We start from the raw sequence: 15233 nt of genomic DNA, 5'->3' as shown, positions 1-15233 counted from the left end.
GTAACCCAAAGATGGCTGCGTTTATAATGAGGTCAGTGATTTTCTGATCTGCATACTAAGTGCTGATGATGGCACATTCCACATCTTACTCCCTTTGCTCTTTTTGATTTATGAATGCATGGTAAGAATCATTTGATACACCTCAATGAGACTACATTTCAGTTATCCATGGAAACATATGAGGTGGAAACATATGAGGCAGAAACAGTATGTGCATTAATTTAGGTCAAGGTATTCGCTGGCAAATTTACATATAGCAGCTGACATCAGGTGCTAATGTGGAAGATTTATTTATTTGTTTGCCTGCTTGTTTGTTTTTGAACCTGCATGTCTACTGTGTGTAGCATTTATTAGGACAACCTCTTGGAGATATCACCCAGTTCCAGTCGTCTTTGGGTTAATCTGCAGAATGATTGATAGGATTACATGAATTTTTAAATACAGTACAAGCACATATATTTTCACAGAAATTTATTATTTTGCGGGTAAAAATCTCTGGTTCTTACATTTTAAGTTGCAGATATGAAAGGCAAACTGAATTTATTCATTCATATGCAAAACAATTGCAAAATATACCTTGACATATTTGAAGGAATGCATCCTATGTAATTTATGGAGCTCTTGCAGTCACCTGTATGGTATTTTCTGGTGAGAGGACACTTAGTATATTTCTCTGTCCTTGTAAAATTTTGTGCAATTTTTTATTATTGATTTTAGTGACATTTTAGCTACTCATTTGGAGCCCCCCCGGTCGTGATATTTGGCATTTCTGTTTTGACGGGTTATACTTCACTTCTACGTTAAATGTTTTAGGATTGTGTCATTTGGGTCCAGTTGCATGCTATATGTATATAGTGCATATGATGCTCATGGCGATGTTGTACATCATATGATGAGAAATATGTTACGTGCTTTTTCTAAACCTCTTCCCAGTTAAGGCATGTATCTCTGACATTTTTTATATTTATTCGTGTGCATTTTTAAGAGCTTTGGGAAACCATTGGTGACTAAGTTGGGATGATGTATAGGTGTTGTTTTTCAATACTTCTTCGATGTTCAACCAATGTTCGAACCTACTAATCTAAACAAATATTATACTTCTGAAACAATGTGGCTGGCAACAGAAAAAGCATGAAAGAAGTAATGAAACTGGTGTATTTCAACAATTTCCCAAAAATGTTCAAGATCACTGTAGATGAATGATTACTGTATATATACTATATAGTAGTTTTAAAATTAAATAAGGTCTTCCAATATATGTGTAGAAAACACAGGCTTGCATTTAGTTTCTTTTTATGACAATGTTACTCATTTGCTCAGCGAAATCCGTAGATGTTATTAGTGAACGTTGTAAAGATCTTTTGATAAGGTGATAATTTCCTCATGAAGGTTTCGTCCAGAATATTACTGCCCATGGCTATATTTAATAAGCTGAAAGGGAAAACCAGAACTGTCTTTTTTATTTGTTGTTATCAGTAGCCTGAATCACTGCAGTTCTTCAGAAGCATTGGGGTGGGTTGATTTGATGTATAGACTCCATTTGCCGTAATAAGCTTTACAGACAAATGAGCAGAGGAAAGCATCTTCTTATGCTTTATGGGAATAACCTACATATCTTGCATTGGGCTTTTTTTCATGGATTAATCAAAAAGACACAAAAAATTTTGGTCTCAAAGCAGCCCTGCTGTAATACCACCCTTCTTGCGGGTAAATTCATATTCACATCCCAGCGGCGCACACTGATGACAGCGCTGTTTATTTTACTTTTTTTCCATAGATGATTTAGTTAAAAAAATGCACTGCAAAGGTAAAACGTCCTTTATGTTTTCAACATTGAATAATGCTTCTTGCTTACACTATTTATATCATTGACAGAACTGCTTGCACTGCTCTATATAGACCTTCATTGCTGCTGCCTGACAGCAGATACCTATATACTCACACTGCACATGAATATATGTATTTGTATATATTTAAATTACTTCTGGTTAAAATTTAATAAGTCATGATTACTTTTGCCCCCAGACATAGAGTGGACTTCAATTCTGTAATCCTAACTGTTAACAAATGAAGCTCATAAACGTTCGTTGTACGTGTACAATGGCAATGACAATATTCTGTTCGATATAGTGTACTCAAGTAAAAAAAAAAAAATCAATGAACACCAACCATAAGATAAAGATATCATCCGGATTATGAATTGAAATGGGGAATCAGTAATCACTATTGAATGGAATTGGTAGCATATAAGAAGAATGTTTTACCTGCCAACATTATTTTGCCTTAGAGAGGTCCAGCTGAGAATAATACCATGGATAATTTTCTCAAAGTTGGATTGTTATTAATAACGACAAAGATGAAAGGTATCTTAGTGCCAAGACTTTTTTTTTCTCCTCAGCCCCTAAAAGCACAAGCCCTTAACAGTTTTTAAATGGCTGTTCAGACGTTTGAACTGCATTAACTTGGCTTCTTTAGCATTTGACAGTGATTATGAGGGAAGGGATGCTTGCCTAAGGTTAGCTTATGCAAAAGTTGAATGTGATTTTTTTTCAGGCAGATCATTAGCTTCCACGTCTGGTTTCGCTGGTATAAGGACACGGCATTAGTGGGCTAACCGGAAGGAAACAATGAGTATTTCTAGCAGTCTTACAGGTTTGTTGAACTTGGCCTCGCTTTTAATTTTTAAACGAAATTTGATCTATGTGACTTGAGCACAGAGTGTTTGCTTTAATATTTGGCCATGAATCATCCATAAGCAATCCTGGATGTAAATTCTTTTCTGTGATGGATTTAACCCTGTCATCTTGTCATTTGAAATCAGCAGTCTAAAGAATAATGTCATAAACAAGGCATTTTTGGAATTGAAGTGCATGAAAATTTCTGAGAAAAATGTTTGAGAATATTGTCTTTTAACCCTCTACACTTGTAATTATAAGACCCGTATATATAGTAATATAATTATAAGAATGATATTATTTTGCATTTGCTCTCAATTGTAAAATATAAATTTGTTCAGCTGAATAACTTGGAAGCATGTAGTTTTCTTTGGTTATGTACATTACGTACATTGTTACTATTTTGGTAATTCTCAGTAACCTTTTGTGCATTTCATGGCTAGGAATTTTCCATTATTATAAACAGTATTTATTTGCAAAGATGTTAAATATGTGGTTTTAACACATGTTATCAAAACTATCATCACGTAATACTTTTCTATACTATTTATATATGTTTTTTTCAACACCTGTCAAATCATAAATGTTCGTGGTGAGGAGACTTACTGGAAAATCAGATTAGACTGTTAGATCTGTATATCAGCCCAGATCAATATCTGGTCTTTTATTTCTCTGATATGATCTGATGCAATGAAAACATGTTCTTAGTGTAGAATCTGAAAATAGCATTTCTTTTAGCTAAACTTTTAGCTAACATGACTTGGGGAAATATATTTTTATGCATTTGTTTTTTGTTACAAAACAGGGATGCATTTATATGGAACTGAATGAAATGTTTCAGTGTTCTCATATAATGTTATAATGAATACTTTGATTTAAATGTGTCTTAAATACCAGCCAAAATATCATATAGTGTGAATAATTAATTGGCATGCATTGTTATTGTGTTTTATTAGTTATGTCAATTTTGCAGTCCTTCAATGTATGTTGCCAATATGTAACAAAAGTCCACCCTTAAGGTCAAACATGAGGTGTATTTTGTCTGGAAGTGGAAATCCCATGTCTAGCAAAAAGTCTTATGATGCAACTGCTTAGTCCAGTTGTTTAGACACAAATTATTAACCTGAAGTGGTGTTTACGCTCCGTTATGACCTTTGCCCAATGAGCAGGGTAACGTGTAATTGGGATTGTTCTCCGTCAAATTTCACAGCTGCTCCCTTCTTGCAACCATCGATGTGATGACCCAGTTCTAGCACTTAATCTGACTATAAAGCTAGAAATAACAGAAGCAATAATGTCTTATTTATTTAGTCTTCCATATAAATCACCTATGGACATTGACAGAGTTTGTGAGCATGAGAACCAGCACACTCAAACCAGGACCAAATCTAGCACAAACCCAACATTTCAACCTCTGCACCCGCCGTCAAAAAATTGATGGAAATCCCTTCTAAACCCTCGCATTCAATATCAGCTCGTAGGTAACCTGAGAAAATTGCACCGAAACCATATATGATATATGAATGACAATATAGGTTTTGCTCAAGCAAAACCATTAAACTTTTATGCGTGTGTCACCAACTTGATGCCAAGGGCATATGCATGACAACGCACACTGTATACTCAAGCTGTGCAGCAGCATTCACGGGGCTTATCATGACAAGCAATTTATGGGCCGCTGAAGACATGGTGTCTCTGTGGAACTCAATAAGACTTGTCAAATCTTACATAAGCTCAGTCATGCAGGAAAGTGGCTGACACATACCATACAAATGCCGTGCAAACTGGATCATTTGACAGAGTGAGGACTTCGATATGGTGAGAATTTGAGGTGAATTGGGGGTTGCTAAACTGGGAGCTAAAATACCATGATGATCCAATCGATGGCCAGCCCTACAGGGAATTCTAAGGACTGATATTGTAGGATCCCATATTAAGTAATGCAGGGGTACCCAACTCCAGTCCTGGAGGGCCAGAGTCCTGCACATTTTTGTGCTTCCCCTTATTTAATACACCTGATTCAACACCTTGTGCTAATTACCACACAGCTCTTGAACTGAATCATGGTGGAACAGGGAAAGAACTAAGCTACACAGGGCTCCGACCCCCCCCAGGACTGGAGTTGGGCACCCCTGAAGTAATGACTGAAGAAAAAGACTGGTTACTCTTTTGCTTGGTGAAGCACAGAAGCAGACGTGCTTAGTGGCTGTAGTCTTTTATTTAGCATCAGCCCTGGAGAAGTTTTTTGTTTTTTTTTCTCCTGCAGTCTGAGCTCAAAAGGTGTTAGGGAACAACAGCACTGGAGGCAGAATCAGAAAGGAAGCAAGCAATGTTAAGAAAGCAAAACCGGCAATAGGGCAAGACACTGCCAGTGAAGGTCAAAGCTTACGCAGAAGATTACCATGCAAGCACGTGGATTCACAAAGCCATCATGTATTATGGAGGAAAGAAAGAGTTCAACTGATTACTTAATAAATGTATAATGTAATATTCCTATTTTAATAATAAGTAAAATTTTAGATTAAATGGTAAGGGAATCTAAGAATAAAGATGAACATCACTGGATGTATCTGACATATATTTCATTTTCTTTGATGTAGCTTTAGAAGTAGTAGGACTAAAGTGATATTATATATTTTATTCACAGTTAAAATAAATGTGAGGTCTCACAGATCCAGTTCTGAAAAAATTCAGATCCTGTGCATTTGTGTGTGGAGTTTGTCGGTTCTCCCAGGCTCTGTGTGGGTTTCCTCAGGGTACTGCAGTAATCCTGCTGCATTTACGCGAACTGGTGACTCTATATTACCCGTGGTATGTGACTGTGTGCCTGTGATGGGCTGACAGCCCATGTATTGTGGTCCCCCGTCTTGTGGTCTGTGCTTCCTGAGATAGACGCCCGACTTAGCGTGACCCCAGTACAAGATAAGCGGTAGATGGATGATGCTTCATCAGTCATTTTTATCAGCATAGTCATCTATGTACTTTTTCGCCCTGCGTTTGCACACTTATCAAAACATCAAAATCTGTTACATAATACCTATAATTGTCTTGCTCCACCTCTTCACCATTGCAGATTGGCACCATCGTAAGATCCTGTGGCCTTAAGCATGAACTGAAGCAAACTGCAGCGATATGTAAAGGGCTTCAACATTGTTTTTTTTATACCGACTAATAAAACGCTGCAAATCAGGTTACATTATCTATATCATACATCATTTGTGTGTGTGTGTGTGTGTGTGTGTGTGTGAGTATGCGTGTGCGTGTTTTTGGGTTATGTATATATTGCAAATGTCTCTTCAATTAAAAAAAAAATCTTATTTTGACGCTGTGGGGACCATTTTTTCGGTCCCCCAAAGACAAACTCAGATTTATAAAAAAATTTAACTACAAACAAAAAACTAAAAATGTCAAAAGTCTTGTATTTTGTTTGGTTACTTATCTTCAAGGTTAGGGCTGGGTAGGGGTTAAGGTTGCCATTGTTGGGATTAAGGTTTTTTCCCATACAAATGAATGTAGTCCCACAAAGATATAATTACAAATGTGTGTGTGTGTGTGTGGGGGGGGGGGGTAGTAATGCGATGCATATATTTGTTTTTTGCATAAAGTTTTAAATAGGAACATAGGGATAAGAGAAATCAAAATGCTCAAAATTCCATAGCTGCAATTTTAACTTGTGAAATAGAATTAGATAAATGGACGTTATAGCTATTTTTAGTAATTATACATTTTCAGTGTTACATTCCTGAAATTGTTGTGATTCCATTTTTCATTTAATTTATGTCTTGCTCATTTGATACGTTTAAGAAGCCGTCCACTGTCATACAGTGTAAGCTTTAAATAAGAGAACTGGAAATGTCTATTGGCTATTGGTCAAGGCCCACATTCATCTAGGCTAAATTTCTTCATTTTAATGTAAAGGCTTTCTAGGTCACTTAATTTAGTACTGTGATCTCTTAATGCTGATAAAAAAATTTTTTAATTAATGTATAAATGGGGATTTAGAAAAATCATTCCATACATTTCACTAGACCCAAGTGTTCTATATTATTCTTCTTGGAATGAATGAATGATATAGAGGAGGATAAGGAGGAAACAAATGTGATAAACCTCCATGATTACATTTTCAATGATCTGTTGAAGAAACACTTTGGTGCATGACAAAAAGAAATATATTTCCTAGCCTCTGCTTAATCAGCAGAACAGTGCTATTGATTAGAAGATCTGTGCACTGCTGATTATGGAAACGGGAAAGAACTGTTAAAAGGGAGAGATGCCTGCTTTTTCGGATAGATCGGGACACGTTCTGAGTGTAGTTGAAGCATATTTGACCCAGCAGTGAATGAATGTGAACAGCATTACATGGTGGCATATTGATTAGTCGAGCAAGGCTATGACATCACTCTGTGGGTATGTATGATGGAACGCTACCTGCTAATTCTAGAAGTTCATGCAGCAAGCAACAGAAGAAGAAAAAGCTGCACAAATGCCATTCCTCTATTTGTGACATTTTCTTTGCAAATAATTACATTTATCTGTTAAATGAATTACTATTGTAACATCCTTTTCGTCTTAATGTCCAGGCCTGGAAGCGAGCCTAAATTGATAGGGATTTTTGTTTGGTTTTATTTAGAAATAGTATGACAGATAGTATGACAGATAATAGCATGACAGAGCTGCATCCTTGTAACTTTGTCCGTTCAGAAAAAAATACTGTCTCCTGTAATGAACATTAGCTCAAACACCTCAGTGTGACTCCACGCCAAACCTTTTGATTTTGAAAACCGAAACCTTAAATCAAGCGTAATTAGATTTTTTTTTTCTGCCAAAATTCATTTCAGGCCGGGTGTCATAGGTTGATATAATTTCTCTGACTTATAATAAAACACTACCAATAAAATGTCTCTCTATCCTTTCAATATTAGTAAAACAAGGGTTTCCTGTTGCAGTTAATTCGTACAAATCCATCATCCACTTTGAAGATGTTCAAATTAATATTGTTATTCTCCTTAACATCATGTCTACCAGATTGTATGTTTGCTGTTTTGTTGCTTTCTTCTGGTGTCCCTACTATTAATACTCTGTTCCACCTCACCTTGATTTTGGGAAGATGAATGAGCGATGAAGAAACCCATAAATATTCCAAAGATTTAATTCTTCGAATGAAAGAGTCAAGGGTGTAGACTTAACATTCTCTCTTATGCCACTTTTTTTCAGGTGTAACAATCGGACCCAGTGTGTTGTGATTACTGGGTCAGATGTCTTCCCCGACCCCTGTCCGGGGACCTACAAATACCTAGAGGTCCAGTATGAATGTGTACCCTATAGTAAGTACAGACCTTCATTCAATATCTGCTATTTATTTATTTGTGGACGATAAGACTAGTGATTCTCAGTATCCTGGGGTAATTGTTTTACATGTAGACATGTTAACTGTGCTGTTGTATTTTCAAATAAAAATGACTTAATTTAATAATGTAATAAGTGGTAATAAAAATATAACTCAACTATAGTAAACTGGAATAGTAAGAGTCTAAATAATCTGCAGTGCATTTACCCTTTCCTTAAACAAGCACAAAAAAAATCCCTAATCCTAAATGTTATAGGCAAAATTTAGCTAATTTCCTTACCATTTCAAAGTAAGTGATACCTGGAAAATGCAGAGAAAAGGGATATTGTAAAAAAATCTATGAAATTACTGAATCATGTATTACTCCATCAGTTGGAGTGAGTAATTATAATCAGGTAACCCAGCACCTTGAGGCAGGGGACTGAGATGCAGATGATAGTACTGTACACTGGATCTTGCTAACATGTGGATACTTTGTCTAGATGCTGTCGTAAGCCATTTGGCTGGGAGCAGTTGATTTGTTAGCTGAGGGCCAGATGGCTTTAAGCAGGAGGCAGAAGGGGGAATCTATATAACGGAAGAACAAAAGATCAGGCTTCAAATTTTGTTCATAAATAGATGATATTGGAGGAGAGTTAACCAGGTGCAATGCAGGTTTGTCACAAAGCCAGGCTTTCTGGGGTCAAAAGAAAACCATAGCTGTTAGAAATCTGTTAATACCTTGCAAAAATAATGAATTACAGAACAAAATGAATGTTTTACCCCAAATTGGATATTATATAATATTTTGATGTTAATTATATGCCCATTACTGAATGGAGAAGAAAGTTATACTTTAATATAGCGTTTGACATTTAGCTAACTTTTACATCAAAGAATTGCAAATAATTGGTGCAGTATTATAAATATCAAAACAAATTTTCACATACTAATGGTGACATTCTAAATTATTTAAATATTAAATAACAAAGTGTTCAATAAAGTAATTTTGGGATTAGATACACCTGTACCTATACTGTTTTTCTTTGTCACCTAAAAAATTCTCTAGAATGCTGATGCTTATATATATATATATATATATATATATATATATATATATATATATATATATATATATATATATATACACATACACACACACACACACACACATTTTTTTCCCATTAAAGTATATATGGATAACAGTGTAACTTCTTTTTAATCTGTAATTCATTTTATATGCCCATATGGAGGTTCTACTGGTTCTAACATCAATCAATCATGTGTTAAAATGAAGTCTGTTAGGTTCGCGTTGCCAGGACAACAATATTTATTTGGTAAAGGCTCATCTAAAACCTGGTTTGACATTACACAGACAAAATGAGTTTCATATCGTTAACCATTATAAAAAAAATTTCCGTCTGTCCATGACATTAATATTTGGCACCATCTTTCCTCCACTGTAAGGTACTGTCAGTGATTTGACCAAAATCAGTACTACACTCAGCACCTCAAATTTTGAGGCTGTGTCATCTATATGGAACAGACGAGCGTCAGACAGAAATGGCAGAATGAGCTTCTGATTTAGTGTAGAAGTACATTCCATCACCTATGAGAGATTCAGAGCCACTTATATATACTGTTTCTCTTGAAAAACTAAACTAAACTCTTAGAAGAGTATTAGAAAAATACCACAGATACAGCTGCATCTGTATTGGCAACATCGGTCTGTGGCAAGGGAGCCATGTACCAGGTGGCAACAGACAAGTTTAACAAACATAAAACTCCATAAATCTTTGTTCAACAATGACCATCATTCTTCGAGTGAGATTAAGAAGCAGATTGCTTTATAGCTACATGATAAATGGCACTTGGCAATGTGTATTTTGAAGCTCGGGCTTTTACAGTTTGACAGCTATTGCACTTCTGCAGCTCAACAACCTACTATTATGAGAAAAATGGAAAAAGTTGTCATTACGATACTTGGATCACTTGGAGTGTAGGGGAGTGTAGGGTATCCATTTGCTTCCAAATGCCCTCCATATACTCAGAAAAATTCTTGATTGGAACCACAGTCTAACAATGACTGAACTTTCCCAGGTTATACCTTTTTTGATCCTAATTAAAGTAAAAAATCCTAAGTCTGATGGAATGTTATATACGTTTAATTGGAGGAGGGGCATGAACATGATGCCATGAAGGTCTCAGACGACTTAGAGGCAAGAGTTGAGGGGATGCAAAAAATAAAAAAAAAAACAAAAAAAAATTTCAGCTGACAGATAACTTCCAACAAGACTAATGCAAATATTCTGTAGTCCCCAGATAAGTATATAATGAGTAGTCTTTAAAGCACATGCTTGTTTAAACTGGATGTTCATGAAGAGCGATGCATAAATTACACATTTAAGTCATGCTAACTACATTGCCCCTGTTATTTTAAGTGTCTTGCCCTTACTGTATTTGTCCATGTAATTGTTGTTTTTTCTGCCTCTTACTCTAATCTTACTCAAATTGGGAGGCAGTCTCCTTATGCAGACTGATACATCAGTGTGTCAATACCTGGAAATCAGGGGATTTTATCTTACCTGGATTCTAACATGATTTCCTGTATATTGATTGTATTACTTTAATTGCCTTATAATATGCTTCATAAAAGTCTTTCTCTGAATAATTCTGTGCTTCTCCAGGTAATGGTAAGACACTATTTTACAGTTGTAGCATTTTTTACAATTGTAAAAAAGTTTGCAAATCAAGTGGCATCATTTTTCTTTGCTATTATACATCGCAATACCCAGCTTCTGTAAGGCATGCCACAATAATGCCACGGGGAAATTAGAAATGGCATTTGCCATTTTTTTTAGCACATTAAACAGGCATGGTTGACTAATTGGCATTATCGACCAACTGAATTGCTGCCCAGCTGTCTATTACTGAGAAAACAACAGAGTACTTGTAAAGGGTGCCGCTGATTGAAACCAGCCTGGTAGCACCTCAGTCTTGTCCAAGGAGCATGCTGCCTGCAGGGCCAGGGACTGCTGCCATCACCAAGCGAAATATTTGCATAATAAATGCTGAGCAAATCTAGAGCAGTACTGCACATTTACAAGCAGGTGTTTCCATAGATTACACTCAGCGTACATTTCAAATAATGACTAATAATGCCATATTTAACTGGCAACAGGATATATTGATTTTACTGTGTCCATACTTATTGCACGTTTAAATGTTGAAGCAAAACATGTTTAGTTACAAGGGTCACATATTAATGGAATAATATACGATATATCTGAGCTAAATGACATGTAGCAGATTTATGGTTCGACACTGATTTGGGATTGCAAAAATCAAGGGACTCATCTGTTCTGAATGCCTTTTTGACTCTTTTCTTTCCTTGTACAATCTACAGGAATTTCCATCTTGCCCTGATTTCTATGCTCTTTTCTTTCTGAAAACTTGAACTAACACCATCTCAGGTTAAACGTCTCACCTGCCCTCCTTTCCAGATTTCTATCATTCCTTTTTCTTGGCGTCTTTTTTTTGTTTGTTGTAAAATCTGCTGTGTGTTAATGTATTTTCCTTCTATGTTTGATTTCTTAGGTTACGAGAATGCAGCTAACCCATAAATATGTCTCCCACCGGAGGTGATTATTGCCATTTAACATGGCACAGTTGCAAAGAAGGGCATTCTTTGGGTGTGAATAATAATAAAACAATAATAATAGTAATAATAATAATAATAATAAGCTAAGGAAAAGAACATGCATTCACTTTGATTTACCAGGTAAACATGGGAGTTAAATGGGCTGATTGCTAAAAATAGATAACATAACAAATTGTACTGTGTTATACGACCTTATTTGATTTACTACCCAAATAATACTGTAGCAATATATAAACTGTTGCATTTCTTTGTTTGGGGTCGCACCGTGGTTCAGTGGCCAGCACTCTTGTCTCCCTCCATCGAGGGTCAGGAGTTTCAATGCCAGCTCTATGTCTGTTCTCCCCCTCTTATGTGGGTAGTATGACTCCCTCCCATAGTCCAAAGGCATGCAGTTGAATTGGCCACAGTGTATTCGCTCGGCAATGGACAGACATGCTGTGTAGGGTACACCCCAGCCTTGTGGCCTTGCCGTTGCTATTTCTTTATTTGTGGAAGAAAGATGGATATTATTATTATTATTATTATTATTATTATTATTATCAGAGGTGGAAAGTTCAGGTCCAGAAAGTACAAATCCCAACCAAGATTTTGTTTCAACCACCCAGTTGAGCATAAAGAGTTACATTCACAGAGTACCTAACTGGTTGGTTGAAATCTTAGTCTGGATTTGTACTTTCTGGACCTGAGCTTTCCACCCCTATTATTATTACTTCACAAGGCAGGAATTTATGCATAAATGATATGTAAGATCTTCGACAGTTTATGATTTTGTGAATCTTACATTATTTTTCACTCAAACTTTGAAGCGGAATGAATCGAAGCCAAGTCACCTACAACACTTTCATGGTGTCATTGTGCAATAACTGCTCCTGACATATTCCCTGTGTTGAATGCAAGACTGATTCATCAGAAACATGAATGTTCTCTGTGGTTTGTTACTTGCTATAGTGTAACCTGGAATATTTATGAAGCCTACGCATGAGACAAATACGTATCATAAAACTGCATACTGGAAAGTCTCTGCTTTTTATCTTTTTCTGTATGTAGTCCTTTACATTAAGATAAATTTAAGACAAGACCAGAGGATTTTGAAACCACTGTTAAACAGGAGATTTGGGTGGGTAATGCACTATGTTCGTTTTACCAGAAGAATACTGTAAGATTAGTTTGTCAGAGAAGTCCTTATCGTTTTCTTTGATCAAAATATATTTCTTTCTAACCCTCTGATAATCAAACTGGATGTTGAAGGACAATGTTTTGTGCATTAATAAGCATTTTAATTTTAAAGAATTTGTTTCTTATTTTTGGGTAGATTTACTAAATTTATAATCGATATTACAGCTACTGACTATCTCACATTTCCTGCAGCCTCAAATTTGTTCAACATACTGAACTGAATGATGCATCGCATGTTAACAATCAAGAAATATAATATGTGCGACCTGCTCCACTTGTAGGTCAGAGCATTATTTTTCTGCTACTAATAACACCCCTCCTGTGACTTAGAAGGCGCTTAGACTAATTACCTGCCCTCTCAAAAGGAGGAAAAGATAGATAATGTTCAGTGAAGGACGTAAGGAATTGCATTGCATTGCTACTTCTTTTTATCATTGCACATCATGTTATACTGTTGGGCGTGCATGCTTAGCACTAAGTAATAAAGGCACAATGCAATGACTCTAAGTCAGCAGCACTGACTCAATGCTCTGCTGTTTCGTAACGGGATTCGATGCTTTATTTCCAGACCAGACCTCATCATATTATGGCTAATTTTAGCGTTTGAGTTAGGTAACTCGTGTGCACACAGTTACACTCAGTGACTAGTTTATTATGTACACCTGCTTTCTAACAGCCTGTTCCTTCTTGCAGCGAGTCATGTGGCTGTGACTGAATGCATACAGCAGGCAGGGTCAAGAAGTTCACTTGCTGTGTAGCTAAGCATTAGAACGACCAGGCTCTGCCATTTTGAACGTTATATGACTTTTGGTGCTATGCACCAAAAGAAACATCCACCACCTGGGATTTTCGCACTACAGAATGGTGTGATGAACAGAGAACATCCAGCCGAGGTCAGTTCTGTGGCCGAAAACACCGTGTTAATGAGAGAGGTCAGAGGAGAATGGGCAGACTTGTTAGAGCTAACAGGAAGGCCACCAGTGCAAAAATAACAGCTCAGTATAACAGGGATGTGAAGAATGATTTATCTGGGTACACAACACTGAAGAACCACAAGATTGGGTCCTTCCTGGTGCTAGCTAGGTGTACCTAATAAAATGGCCACTGGGTGTACGTTTTGGTTTATGAAAAAAATCACAAATTTGACAATTTTCTTTGTATAACATACTGTACAACAACAGTATTGAAACAAGCACATTTTCTGTCTGCTTTTCTAGCATGAATACCAGTAATGCGTTTTTATGCTTCAAAATAATAATAACAAGGGTCATAAAGGGACAATGTGTTTTTGTTTGGGAAATAAAGGCCTTTTCTTAGGCAAATAACACCCGTTAAATGACTGAATCCATCTTGAACCAGCATAAACCAATGATTATCAAACTGAGATGGCCAAATAGATCGCCAGTAGATTGACTGTTAGCTCTGCTAACAGTAAAATTTAGTCTTGTTAAAATGACACAGCATTGTCCATTTACACCCTTTCGTCGTTTTTTTCTAACTTGTTCATTTCTTCAGGCTTTTCCTGGTATTTCTCATGTTTCTATCTTTCTTTCTTCCAGAATAGGTGTTCTTTATGTCCTTGTCTCATAACCTGTGCTACTGCCTATGTAACCATAGAGTTAATTCATATTGATCTCTTTTTTCCTTGCACCCTTTTCATTCTCTCTTCCAACGCTTAAAATAGAAGTGGAGCAAAAAGGTAAATAACTGACACAACCCAAACCCTAAGCTCCTTGTTTTTTGTGGCATATGGTTGTAAACCTTCCTATCCCCACTCCAGTGTTCTGATCCCAGCAGGCAATAGAAAAATCTCCTCATTACCGTTAAGGTCAGTAAACTGTAAAGACGGAAGCCGTTTTTATTAAAAACTGATACTCGCAGCTTAAGGATGTTAGCGGGCCGTAGTGTCCGGGCTGCTTAGTGCTCTCCCTCCATGCCCCCAGGTGCCTTTTCTGAGAGCCCAGTCTCATTTGCTTGGCTTCCCAAACCCTCTCCATAGCATGCCATGGTAACAGAGGTTCTTAGCCGTTTAAACTTATGACTTCGACAGTATTCTCTCTCTCTCTGCCCTCTCCCTCCCTCCCGATTCCACCGCTCACTGTTCTTTCCACCCGTTTTTGGTTTTCTTACTCCCCAAACGAAATTAACTTAGAGTTCTTTATTCATTTCGATTTTAATAGATGTGACATTTGCACCACCAGTAACACGAAGCCTCTGAGATCCTAGATAAAAGTGGTGAGACCAAGTGTCACAGGATACTTATTCACAGACACGCTGATTCCTGCTTCCACGTTAGCTTATTGCTTTTATTTACAGGATATATTTTCTTCCTGTCTTGCCCTTCCTATCCCTTTGTTTACACTGTTTGTCTACGAAGCAGTGTTTCTGTCTTTGA

The 15233-nt window shown here is 36.6% G+C and overlaps 1 protein-coding gene across 20 annotated transcripts in view; it reads left to right on the top strand.

Annotated features, from left to right (window-relative positions):
* Positions 1-15233, top strand: part of adgrl2a (adhesion G protein-coupled receptor L2a) — an 84816-nt gene that overhangs the window by 38590 nt on the left and 30993 nt on the right. For 18 of the 20 annotated variants that reach the window (XM_048976730.1, XM_048976728.1, XM_048976732.1 and 15 more), the window contains one exon: positions 7890-7999. In XM_048976730.1, coding sequence (XP_048832687.1) covers positions 7890-7999 — 110 coding nt within the window. Of the gene's footprint in view, positions 1-7889; positions 8000-12246; positions 14667-15233 lie in introns of those variants that run through there. The other 2 variants (XM_048976739.1, XM_048976738.1) reach the window with 2 other exon arrangements.

This window comes from Brienomyrus brachyistius, chromosome 15 (genome assembly GCF_023856365.1).
Source record: "Brienomyrus brachyistius isolate T26 chromosome 15, BBRACH_0.4, whole genome shotgun sequence".
In the NCBI taxonomy this organism is placed as follows: domain Eukaryota; kingdom Metazoa; phylum Chordata; class Actinopteri; order Osteoglossiformes; family Mormyridae; genus Brienomyrus; species Brienomyrus brachyistius.
Note: the sequence above shows the minus strand (reverse complement) of the source record. Positions and strands in the feature narration are given on the sequence as shown.